Source organism: Antrostomus carolinensis, unplaced genomic scaffold (genome assembly GCF_000700745.2).
Source record: "Antrostomus carolinensis isolate BGI_N321 unplaced genomic scaffold, ASM70074v2 scaffold10395, whole genome shotgun sequence".
NCBI classification, from domain to species: Eukaryota; Metazoa; Chordata; class Aves; order Caprimulgiformes; family Caprimulgidae; genus Antrostomus; species Antrostomus carolinensis.
This window is the reverse complement of record NW_010314255.1, coordinates 65,706-79,053: the sequence shown is the minus strand read 5'-3', so window position 1 is coordinate 79,053 and position 13,348 is coordinate 65,706. Positions and strand designations below refer to the sequence as shown.

The following is a 13,348-nucleotide window of genomic DNA, read 5'->3' as shown; positions in this document are numbered from 1 at the left end:
ACTAGGTATAAGAATGCTCAGTAGTCATGGTACTTCTTCAGAGCAGTGCCTTTTTCATGGCTTCAAGAACATCACCATCTCCAGGATTATTAATTTTGCAAAGCCTGCTGTTTTAATGAGAGTCCCAGTCTTGTTCTCCATAAAGAGTATGGCAAACCATACTTGATGGTAATATCCTGCCTGCAACTGTGTATAAGAATGAAAGATATTGGGGTAGTTGCATGGCAGTGTAGTTGTGTGATTGCATCTATGGAGCAGGTTACCATTTTTGTAGGGGCTTAATTCAAAATAGGTTGCTAGTGGTTGTAACAAATTGATGGATGTCTGTAAATCAAGATGAGAGGTCTTCCTAAAACACAAAAAAGATCTATTACAAGTTCTTGTCTCAGTTGTGGAACAGTTGAAGTTCCTTGGCATGTGCCTTTCCAGGTCAATCAATACTGTTAAGTTCTAGACTTGATTTTTTAACATTTTATTAAAATGAAAACACGATTAAATGGTGTCTTTCACATTGGCAGTAGAAAACTAGGACAGCTGTTGAATTCTATTACTCTGTTGTTAAGTTCTTGGTAATTAGTCATTGATTTTCATTATCTCTATGGAAGTGTATCATGTTTGGTAATTATTATTCCAATGAATGTATGTTTATGTCCAGAGGTCCTTTCCAACCTCAATTATTCTGTGATGTTCATGAAACCCTTTTATTATTCCAAGTGTTAGAAGGCTCCGTGACTTCAAGCAGTATAAAAATCCATTGCAAATAACAGTTATGACCTAATAATAAAATATATAACACAGGAGCTTGCTACAAGGACAGACTTACTGCTCACTGGAGCAGTGTGGCTTCATCACATCCTGTCTGTTATACTAGAGACATTTGTTGTCTTCTTCTGATCTGTCTATTGAGTATAATTCATGGAATAAAATCCTCTCCTGAACAGGTGGGAATATAGGCCTCCTGGATCTGTACTAGCATGGCATTGGGCCTGTTTGTACAAAATCACACATGGAATATTTAGTTGTGTCAGAGATCAGGACAATTTTAAAGGCCATTTCCATAAAATATTTTTTCTTAGCTTAACTTTAGGTGAGTAAGAAGGTAGCAAGTAATTGGAGTATTAATTCATTAGTGAAAAAAAAAAAAAAAAGGTGAAAAGCAGAATTCATTCTCAGATACCCAAAGATATAACGATATCTAAACTCCATGTGTCCTCATAATTTTTGAAGTATTGCCTGTGGTCCAAAATGGATGACAGTGTTGATCACTTATTTAGCTGGTTTAAAATAGATTTTAGTAACATTATTTAGAAACAAAGGACAGCATTGCTTTTGTTCTCTTTTTAAGTAATAAAAAAAAATATTTTAAGTGCAACACAAATGTAAAATAAGCCACTCTTGGATAGTTTAGGGAGCAAAATAATGTTTACGCCTCACAAGAAGTATCTGTGCAACTTTTGTAGCGAAGACAACCACTCAATTGATATGAACTTCATAGTGGTTGTGGTCAGATGCCATGTAGAGTTTTAATGAAATGTTAATGAAATAATCTGATCAGATGGACTTCACCATGAGGCAGAAAGCTTGTGTTATGTTTGTGCCCCACTTAAGCCATATTTTGATAGCTTGCTTGGGATTTAGTTGGCCATGAGCTTTGGGTGGAGTGAAATGTGTTTCTAAATCCTCACCATCCTTTGCTGCATTATGAAGTGATTTGTCCATCTGGTCCTCTTGGAGAAAAAACCTCAGCAGTTTCTGTGCCCAGACAAGAAAGCTCATGGCAGAAAGCTTTTTGTTTTAAAGACCTCAATAAAAAGGAAGGATTTAATTAAGTGTAAGGGTAACTGTTGTTGAGTAGAGCAAACAAATAATGAAGACACTTTGGGTTTTATAACTGGGATATATTTTTTCCTGTGAGAGTTCATTGACATTTGCTTTCTGAGCATATAGATTAAGAGAAGGACTTCAATATGATCAAAGATGGGAGGACAAGTGCTGTTTTTTTAATGTATAAAAGTCATCACTCTCATGCAGCATTTTAGCAACATAAAAGCAGCTGCTTTTGCCTGTACTTACTCCTTGTAGTGCCAATTTTATTTTCATTCTGTAACTGATCCTGTTAGTGATCAACCCTTGCTGATAAAATATTTCTTAGATACACAAGGGTTTGGACTGAAGTGCTCAGTATGTTTTTATATCTTTAGATATTATTTTTTTTGTAAGTAGCTGTAACATCTGCATCGCTTTGATATGTCCCTCCAATACTTTAGCCTCCAAGTAGCTGAAAAATCATGAATGAGAACTGGGAAAGCAGAGAAAAAGAAACCAAAGAAATAATCAGTTTCCTTATGGGAAAATATTTAATTTTGATAGAGGCATGAGACTGTAACCTGTATGCTTTTGTTTCCTCTTTTGTAGGCTGCCTTTCCCTGCCGGTGACCGGGTGACTTTTAATGGAAAAGAGTGCATCTGCCAGAAATGTTCCCTGCCCCCTTCCAGCAGCACCGGCTCTTTTCCTATGCAGAACCTGCGAAGTAAGTAGGCGTTTCTGCTCTTTTCGTTAGTACTTCTTAGTCTGCATAAGTTTAAAGAACACAGTTTTATACTGATATGTTTAACTGGAATTTTTACCACTAAGCTACTTAAAAGGTGTCAAGAAATACAATGTAGTTGTGTGAAAAAGTATATGACAGTTTTCTGAGAAGTCTGATGTTAAAAACAAACACAGATGGTGCCATTGTAGGGTTAACAATACACAGAACTTCCCAGAATATTTGATTAAAACTAGAGTAGATAAAATTATTTGGAGAAAGGCGTAATACCGATGTTAATATTTTTGAGGATTTAGTCCAACTCCAGCTAAAATAAAATCCAACGTGATATTGAATAATTTGTAAGTATTCCAGGGTTGTTTCAAGCAATATCAGTGACATGGCTGCACGGCTAAACACTGCACAGGAAGGGTTAATGTATGCAAGGTGACCAGAGGGGCATTTGCCTTGACCTCAGTACTATTGTGTACTATCAGAAGATACAAACACTGCAGAGAAGCATGGTCTTTTCATAACATGTTTTTTGCAGCAGATAATAGAGTGGGCATTGTTGCTCTGAACTCTGTTCCTCTGCTGATTTGTTCACGAGGAGCTGCCACGCTTTACAATTCATCTACCACCTATATGTAAATAAACATCACCACCAATTCAGTTAAACAGCAAAGGCAGAAATATTTTTAATGACTACCATATCACATCGAGCTGGATTTGGCATGGCTGAGGAAGGACCCCATAGACTGGTCTTCCAGCCTACTTCAGGAAGAAATTTGTTTTTCCTTTTCTCCTTGTTTTTCCCCACATCTCTTTTTTTTTACAGAAGTTTTCACCATCTCCTTTCTCCAGCTTGTCAGCAAAGGCTGCTGTGTGAATGCAGTAAAAGATGCAATGCTGTTTCCTCTCTTGCTAATGCTGTTCTCTTTTGGGGAGGGGACAGCCCTCTCTTTTAGGTGCTTTCTCTTGTTACTTATCCCAGAGATGGATCATGCTCAGCCATCTTGGCTGGCTGCATTTGCAGCTCTGTACTTGAATGGCCTATTGTCTGTTTGTCTCCTTGTCATATGGGAAAAGTGGCTTTGACTTTAATGGAAATTATTTGCCTGGTTGAGTAGTGACAGAACAACTTCATTTGATTATCTGTGATACAGAGTCCTTTAATGTACTTACATTCCCTTTCTCTGTACACACACACCCGCTTAGTTTTTCTTGCGTTGCATTTCCCCAGCTCTCTCAGGTTGCTGCATTGAGCCTCCCCAGTGCACGGGTTCCTGCAGAGCTCAGCAAACCACCTGCCTCAAAGAGAAGGAGCACTGGAAGCATATCTTTGTGGCAAAACCTGACTTTGGAAAACAAAAGTTTAGCTTTTCCCTGAAAAAGCTCAAATACAGATCTGCTTTAAAACTCATTAGAAATGGAGGAAGTCTTGCTTGCTACAAATTTTAGTGGATTCAGATAAGAGTCTTGATTCGAACTTGGGTATCTGCCACAGTGTAGACTGGCCTTCTAAAATAATTTGGTTTGGTCTTCACCTGAGACTTACCAGCTCTGCCTCTGAAACAATGTACTGATGGGGGTGAGCTGATAGATACCTTGGCTTCTTGAAGGGCAACTGAGATCCATATCTGGTCTGCAAGGAAATTGTGCCATGATGTTGCTAGGACCCCAGATAAATGTCTTCCTTAGCTGTGTAGACTATGTCCATTCTTATCTCTTTCTTACTCCATTTCCCTAGTGTCTTGCTGTGCTGCTGTAGGGCAGCTTCTTCTGGTTTCATGGTGACATGCAGCACCCAGGTGGCCCAGGAGCTGCAAAGCTCATGGGCTTTGGAAATTGGGTAGCAATGGTATAATCCCTCCTTGGTGTGGGAAGTAGAGCTTTGAGGGGTCAATGGGGAGCGCTGCAGCTGCAAATACATGGAGGTGCGTGCATGTATATGTAGCAGAATGTGTCAGAGCCTGGCCAACGACAACATACAGAAAAATAACCAAATATCTAAAAAGATAATAAAGAATTTGGGAAACATTCAGATTAATATGTAACACATGAAAGAGCAATGTGCAGTAGGAGGTGTTTTCTAGGCACTTACTAATTCTTAGGCTAGAACCAGTGTTTCAGGAATAAACAAGCAGTGTCAGAGACATCTTGGTTGAACTGGAAAATAGAAAGTCCAGAATGGCTGTCCATAGCTATGCATAAGGCAATAAATGGTGTTAGTGCCTCCTTGTTTTGACAATAATCTTATTGGAAAACACCTTAATATTTTAAACGAACAATTCTTTTTATAAAAGAACAATAGTGCACAAAAATACATGCCTTCAAGGAAACTGAGTCAAGGACCAAGTAATACGATGACCTGCTGTTAAGTTGGTTTTGCTCTTCGCTCAGAACTATCTGATAGGTACTATGTATGTTATTCATCAGCCTGTTTATCTCTGACTTGAGCTCAAGAATGCTTTAAGGACATCTCTTAGGAGTCATTGAGCTCCCAGCATCACTGCCTCCTCTGACCAGTCCTTCTATTTTCATTCTCCCAGTTTGATTTTGACCTTCTTTATGCATTGCATTTGAAAAAAATGAAAAATGTCAAATACTTGCTTTTTGCCCAAGTCCTTGAATTTTTTATTATTGTATAAATACCTAGCTACCTGTTTTGTTTCTTTTACAAAATGCTAGCTGTGAAAACCTCCTGTGGCAGTGTTGATATTGAAAGTGTACTCAGGAAAGAATATAAACATGTAGTAGCAATTTGAGGTGTTCTGCAGAGTTATTGGTTGAAAAGAGGTGAGTCACCAAAGGATGCTGCATCCAAGACAGGAAGACAAGGACATTGCTTCAATAGGCACTGTTGGCATAGCAACCACAATATTTGTTTTTAATTATCTGGAACTTAACAGAGAAAACAGCAATTAGGAATAAATAAGTATCTCACATAATGCTGCATTTCTGTTTATCCAAGCTTAAACCAGATGAAAGGTGAATGACATCTAAGCACACACTGTTGTATTAAGTTTGTGAAATAAACCCTCAAGCAGTGAGATTAAACTAGATTACCAGATCACATACACACACAAAAAAAATCTGATTGCCCTTAAGGAATAGATACTGCAGTGTTCATTGTCTTGTGGGACTAAATCCAGGCACACACCCAAATGTTCTCTTTTATTAGCAAAACTCAAATGTTCTGATCTGTGGTGCACACACTTTTGTGCTGGGCTTGTTCCCACATATTGGTGCTCTGCAGGGTGATATTGGAAAGGCATACTATGAGTCCCTGAACCCATTCCAAATCCACTAGAGGAAATAAAGAACTATCCTTTATTGTCGTGCGCTCAGAAATTAAACATTTACAATTGCACCAACAGAGTATCTCATTAGGGTCATGTAGCCAACTAAATAGGATCTTAAATCCGAAAGTTTTTAAGAGGACTGTTTAAATCTTTTAATGAGATCCTATGTTTGAAATTCTTTCGTAATAACTAGATAAATCTTTTTTAATGCTTTTGTTTATCTTTTCCTTCTCTTCCATGCAATTTGTTGTTGTGGGCTTTTTTCTCTTCTGGCATCAATAAATGACTCGTCAAATGTCTTTCAGAATTTGTCTTTTCTCTAGCAAATTGTTGGTATAGATGAAGAATTCCTAAAACATACATGTTTTCACATAAGGTGGAAGATATAATCATATGGAGGATTAGAAGGATTACTGAGATATTTATACTATAATAAGTTTATTACTGATATTTTTGCATATTTTTCCACATGTTCTTACTATTTTAATATTTTGTAAGAAAATTATACATAGATTGGAAGCTTTAGAAAGTAAAAAGTGAATGAGAGGTGGACCCTATAGGGTAATAGCGGATTTATTTAGGATACAGAGAACCAGGTTCAAATCCCATGTCAGTGTAGCTTCCCTGAACAGATCCCTCACTGGTGGGCTGTTGGTGGGAAAGCTAAGAGTGAATTTGGCTTTTACTACCATAATCAAAAGCATCCATAATTTAAAACAAACAAACAAACAAACAAACAAACAAAAAAAAACCCCAACCCAACAAAAAGCAACCAAATCCCCAAAAAAGTCTTCTCCTCGGTTACTTTTTCGGAGGAGTATAGCTACTTCATGTATAGCCTGTTTAACCAACATAGCCTAGCTTATGTTACCCAGTTATGACATGTTTTGTATTTAATTTTCCTCACAACTTTTTTGAGCTTTATACAAGTGAATTTCTGTAAATAATAAATATATAGGTAGCCATCACTTTCACATGTTGCAATGTTACTACTACTCAGGAATTTTTAATGCCTCTAAAGTATTGGTGTATTTTTCCCGGTTACAGAAGTTCACATCAGAATTTCAGCTTAGTTTTTTCCAAGGCTGCAGAAAGAATTTTGCACTATGAGTAAAGCTTTCAGACCCAGAAGCAAAGTCTACTATGAAGGTTCAATTATTTATTTTAATCTCATGCCTTTTAGGTCTTTGTTTTTATTAATTTTATTGGACTGATTTGTGATGCTTGAAAACTCGATCAGCAAAACTTTATATCTTTTAAACACAATATAAATGAATTAAAACAAAACCTAAGTCACTAGGAAACCTAAGTCATTAGTTTTTCCTTGGAATGATTCATGTCTTCTAGCAATGCTAGGACAATATTAGAGCAGCACCACTTGTCATCCATCAGTGAGCAGCCAGCAGTGAGCTTTAGAGCCTGCATGAGTTGTTACTAGGACACTGATGGATCCTCATACTGCAGTAACCAGTATTGTGTGACCATTTAAGTGTGTGATTCACTCATATTGGATTTTTCTCTTGCAGATTGTGGGGGCTGTGGTTCAGAAATAAAAAATGGGCAATCATTGGTTGCCTTGGACAAACACTGGCATTTGGGCTGTTTTAAGTGCAATATATGCGGCAAGCTGCTGAATGCAGAGTACATCAGCAAGTAAGTTGAGTGGAGGAGCGTCTTGTTTTCAGCATTCTTTTACTATCAAATAATTAATTCAGTGTTGCATATCCTTTAGCTTGTGTTTATCAGTGTTTGGAGATATATAAAAGATTATTATGTAAAATATTATCCTAAATTGTATTGAACACAGAAAAATTCAGATTAAGAAAAGTAGAATTTGTCCATTTACCTGGAATGAGACTTGCCAAAGCTATAAAAAGGCAATGGTGGAGTTTTCCTTATCTGTGTTTGACTTTGCTCTATGCGATGCTGTAATGTGAACAAGCAGATATTATCCTTCCCATGTATTTCACGTAAGCAAAAATGTTCTCAAAAAGTTCATTTAGGAGGTACATATCTTGCTTTTGCATTGCTCCAGACTCTCATGCTGTCAGATTTGGACTGAATGTGGTGACAGCCATGAGAGGCAGCACAAAGCATACATGCAGACCAAATCCCACGTCAACACTTATATCAGTTTGGTGAGATACAGGGCTTTCACTGGCCAAGGCACCTGGGATTAATTTCTGCTTCAGAGAAGAGTATTGATATGATGAAATTTTCCTAAACAGCTAAGTAACTCAATCACCAGTGCAGCTGATGGAGTTTCAGAGCCGATGTCCCACTGACTTCCGACAATTCTTTGGATTTAGATTAATACAAGTAAAACATTTAATTTCACAGGTTGCATTGGAGCCTTAGAAAACCATATTTAATAAAAGTGTGTTCTTAAATAAGATTTTGCATTATCTTAAATGTTATGCTACTCTGCTGTATGTTGGAACGGTATTTTTTTACTTGTTATTTAATAATAAAACCCCCATAAATTGTAATGATAAAGTTATTTTGAAATCCTCTTTTAAAAAAAGCTAAATGCCAAACAAGATTACACAAGAAAAAGAAATATCCTTCTTTCCATTAATTCAATTAATTATTGTGATAACTTATAGGTTAGTCTCTAAGCAATCCAAATTGTATGCTATAAAATTATTTTTTATGTTTCTCCAGGGAAGTGTCCAATAAAATTATGCCTCTACTAATAAATCTGTCTGATCATGTGTGTTGTTTTAGTACAGCACACTAAACATATTTAACTACGTTAAATATGGACCACAAAAATGGACCTCTCCTATGAAGAAAGGCTGAGAGACTTGGGGTTGTTCAGCCTGGAGAAGACATGGCTCCAGGAGACCTTCTAGTGGCCTTCCAGTACTTAAACGGGGCCTATAAGAAAGAAGAGGACAAACTTTTTAGCAAGGCCTGTAGCAGCAGGACAAAGGGTAATGGTTTTAAACTAAAAGAGGGTAGATTTAGACTAAGTGTAAGGAATAAATTTTTTACAATGAGGGTGGTTTACTGGAACAGGTCACCCAGAGAGCTGGTAGAAGCTCCATCCCCGGAAACATTCAAGGTCAGGTTGGACAGGGCTCTGAGCAACCTGATCTAGTTGAAGATGTCCCTGTTCACTGCAGGGGGCTTGGACTAGATGACCTTTAAAGGTCCTTCCAACACAAACCATTCTATGATTCTATGTTTAACTTGCAGTTTGAAATAGAAGAGTCTCTGGTTTCTTCTAATTTATTTTAATTAATCTGTTTAGTGGTCTAAACATAAAATTTTGTAAAATTGGGATTTAAATATAAAATTAACAAATAAGTTCATTTCAGAGCAATAGCCCAAGTGTTTTGGTTCTCACTTTTTAGAATAAAAGCTAAGATTCTTGTTTTTATTCTTCATATTTTTAAATTTTATATTATCTTAAATCAGTTGTGGTGTTGAAATAACTGTTCACATCATGCGTGAACGTACTGCAAGATCTCTTCTGCTGCTTACGTTGAAGTCTCTTAATCATTACTGTCTTTAAGCAAGAATGTCAGTAGACTTATATGTTAATCAAAACTTGTTTTACAGTAAAGATAGTCAGTTGAGAAATTACTCTGAAGTCTTAGCTAAGTACAATTAGATGATAAATAAAGAGGGAAAGAATAATACGTAAAAATAAGTATTTTTTCCAGACTGTGAAACATGTGGAAGAATTTAATGAGTAACACTATCAAAACAAATGGTGTGAGAGTCTCAAAGACTGAGTGCTGTGACTGGAGGAGAGTCAATGGCTGAATTCAGTGACAAAGCAGGAAAGTGGGATTGTGGTAGGCTCTGAAGCACCAGTATAGTTCATGAACTGTTCAGTTCTTTACAAAATTAGTAAATACAAGTATTTGAGAGAGAGGAAAGTTCATAAACACACTGTGAAGTGTTGAAGCATTAACAAATTTTAGCTGTATAATCTTCCAGTAAACCTGTAAGCCTACCTAAAGCAATCTATCTCCATAAGGCCTGTTGTTCTTCCCTAGGGATGGCATTCCATACTGCGAAACGGACTATCATGCAAAGTTTGGTATCAGATGTGACAATTGTGAAAAGTATATCACAGGAAGAGTGCTTGAGGTAAGGAGAACCTGTTATTCAAACACATCTCAGGGCATACAAAGAGTCTTGCTCTTTTAGGTCTGGTCATATGCTCACAAATGAGTGTTAATGCAGCAGTTTAATGTTACATCTGTGAAATACTCGGAATTTTTTCTGTAATTCTTTTCTTTTTCTTCTCTTAATGGTTTGATAATACACATACTCCTTAAGTAGGTATGTGTGGTACTGGAGAATGTTCAAGTAGCAGAAATAATAAGTGAACGAATGATCAGGAACATTTTAATACACTAAATTTCTTTGTAAATTCTGCTCTTAGATTCTGTTTTATGTTCCCCAGAGTTAGGGTGAAGCTGCTGAAAAACAAAAATGAATAATTTGAAATGTATCTTTGCACCCAGAAATGAATTATGTTGCAGGGTTTTTTTGAGTTTGTTGTTGTTGAAAAGCAGAGATTGTTTAGTGTACATGAATGTTTAGACTTTATGCAAAGGAGATTTCCATATAACTGACCCAGGATCAGAAACTGATCTATTCCTTTGATCTAAATAGAACGTAGCTTTGGATCGAAGTGTATGGTTATCCAATCAATGTTATCATTTATCCACTTTCACTTTCTGCCCTTTCCCTGTATCTTGTGCAGCCTTAGCAGTACTGGAGTTAGGAAGAGGTTCCCCAGGTCTCTCATTCACTCCGTTCTCTTCATCAGTTAAGCCTGGAGAAGTCCCAAAGGACTTCTACCAGAGAAAGATCTGCTAGGAGTTGTACGAAGATTTAACTATCCAAATGGTGGATGATTATAGCTATGAAAGGGACTGAGGAGCAAGTGGAAGGAAACAGTGAGTCCATACCAGATGGCATGGTACAGTGTTAGGGTTAGGCATGGGAGGCTTTTCCATTGTCAAATGTTTTTACAGACATCTCAGAAAACAGACTTCTAATAAGGGATTTGAAAGAGTATGAAGACAGGTTTCTCACTATTTACAGAAAGCTCTCTCAAGTGGGAGAAGCAAAACAGAAGAAAACATAAAAAACCCTTCAAAAATGTGACCAGTGGAGGCTGGTACATGTTTTCAGAGATGTCAGCCTTTGACACTGAATGAAAGGTTGTAAGAGGAGGTGGGTTTTGGAGGTGAAGCTAATGAACTTACATTTGATATGATAAAGAAAAGAAAGGTGAATGCAGAGAGAAGTGTGTCATGGTGAAAGGTATAGTAAATTTGGGGTGCACTTACACATAGCAGGTTACAGGGAGTGATTAATACTAAGATGGGAGAAGAACAGAAGCTCCAATTTCTCTGCTTACTCTTGACTTCACAATATTGTGTTTTTCTGCCTTGAAATGTCTGTACAAAAATACTCCTTTTATTTAGGAATGCTTTACCTGCAATATATTAAACAATAGCACGTGGTGTGATGTGATTAAGAACTGGGTCCTTAACTGTATCTGTGGATGATGAAAAGAAAAAGTTAAAAATAAGATTTGCACACTAACAGGGGTGAGTTGGATTTGTTTGGATTTTCGAGAGGATGGGACCAAACTCTTTGGTGGTGCTCAGTGACAGGACAAGGGGCAATGGGCACAAACTGTATCACAGGAAGTTCCATTTGAAGATGAGGCAAAACTTCATTACTGTGCGGGTGCCAGAGCACTGGAACAGTCTGACCAGAGAGGTTGTGGCATATCCATCTCTGGAGATGTTAAAAACCCACCTGGATGCAGTCCTGTGCAACGTGCTTTAGGTGAACCTGCTCTGGCAGGGGGGTTGGACTAGATGATCTCCAGAGGTCCCTTCCAACCCCTACCAGTGTGTGATTCTGTGACCTGGGGGCACATGTGGCTGTATCTGTTTCCTCTAACTGCTTGGTGACAGCATAGTGAACAGGAGGAGGGTTTCTTGGTTTTATTATAGACAAACCAATAACAAATTTCTGAAAAATTAATTCTTTAAAGCTGTTGTAGGAATTTTACCATGACTGATTACATCTCTTGTAGTTCTAGGTGATGTTTTGGGTTAGTGCATGTGTGCCCCTCTCCTCTCGCCTTCCCCAATGTTGCTCTGATGACAGTGGTGTAGCACCGATTCTCTTCTTACTTTGGTACTGGTGTGACTTTGAATGAAGTCTGTGGCATTTAACTGTGGAAAAAATACTGATGCCTACTGAAACTTTTTTTTTAAAAAAGGTGAGGAGAAAGGACTTTCACAATTAGTAAAAACACAACAGTGTCAGATATAGTGTCACTGTCAAGTAGGAAAGAGAGGATGAATTTGGTGTGAAGCCAGCGATAGATTTGAACAGGTACAATGATATTTAATGTCTGGAGGCTTGTTACAACAACCTGGGAACTTTGTGGTCTATAACCTTCTTTCCATAAGATTGTATAAAACCATTTGTTGTTTTGTGTGCAGCAAAACTAATGAAGCTTGAGTGTGGGTGAATTTCCTATATCCTAGCATTCTACTGTAACAATAGGTCCTGTTCTTCATGATGTTTCCCAAAATACCTGTTCCCTTCCCCTCTGTTTCCTTGTGAAATACCTCAAGAGCTTTCTTTACATTTCCACTGCCTGTTTACGTGGTGAAGAGGTGATGCAGAGTGTGAGGCTCCTTGCATGGTGATCACTCAGTGATTTCCATGAGCCTTTAAATGGCCATTGAGGTTCAGTGTTGACTGTGGAGAGCAGTCAAATGAAGAGGTAGCATGCACACCTCTTTTCATTAGGAAGCTAGGCTAAAAGTCATGACCTAAGCAAACAGATTTGAAAGAACGCAGAGACCGTACCCGTAGCTAACAGGGTTAAGTCATTTGTTATTCATCTGCTGCAGACGGACTTGTCCAAAAGGCTTGGATTTGAGGCTGATTCTTCCATCTGTCTGGTATCAAACTGTGTGTGTCACTGACCAGCTTGCTGCTATGTTTGTGAATCTCCTGGTCAGGAGGACAGAAAAAAGAAAAAGTAGCCATGGCTGTTCTTTGTTGTGAGATGTATTTTGTGTGAAAATGTCTGGAATCCTGAAACATTTTTCAAAACTGCAGTATTTCTTTTTACCATCTTGAATATAATCTGGAGATACACAGAAATAATAGGACAAATTGCTGTTAAAGTGGGGCGGAAATCTTGACAGCAATACTTGTTTGGCAGAGGAATAGTCACCCAAGGGAGCTGCTGGAAGATATCACTTAGATCGTCTTAAAATGTGATCAGACAAGGCACTGGAAAATCTACGTTAGGAAACAGTCCTGCAATGACAAAGGGAGGGACTATATGACCTAATAGGATTTTTTCCATCTCTGATTTCTGTGATAATGTCAGGAGGACAGCTGCTTCCACAACTATTCAGTGCCCAGATTTTATAATATTGTCTCCCTTTGCAACATTTGTTTGTTTTAAGTATTTATTCAGCAGAGGAGGAAGGGAGAGTCAACTAG

General features: G+C 37.7%; 1 protein-coding gene across 1 annotated transcript in view; it reads left to right on the top strand.

Annotated features, from left to right (window-relative positions):
* Nucleotides 1–13,348, top strand: part of ABLIM2 (actin binding LIM protein family member 2) — a gene marked incomplete at its 3' end in the record, with an annotated part of 101,741 nt that overhangs the window by 32,798 nt on the left and 55,595 nt on the right. The window contains exons 4-6 of the mRNA XM_029084868.1: nt 2,416–2,531; nt 7,360–7,486; nt 9,844–9,937. Of these exons, the coding sequence (XP_028940701.1) occupies nt 2,416–2,531; nt 7,360–7,486; nt 9,844–9,937 (337 nt within the window). The remainder of the gene's footprint in view (nt 1–2,415; nt 2,532–7,359; nt 7,487–9,843; nt 9,938–13,348) is intronic.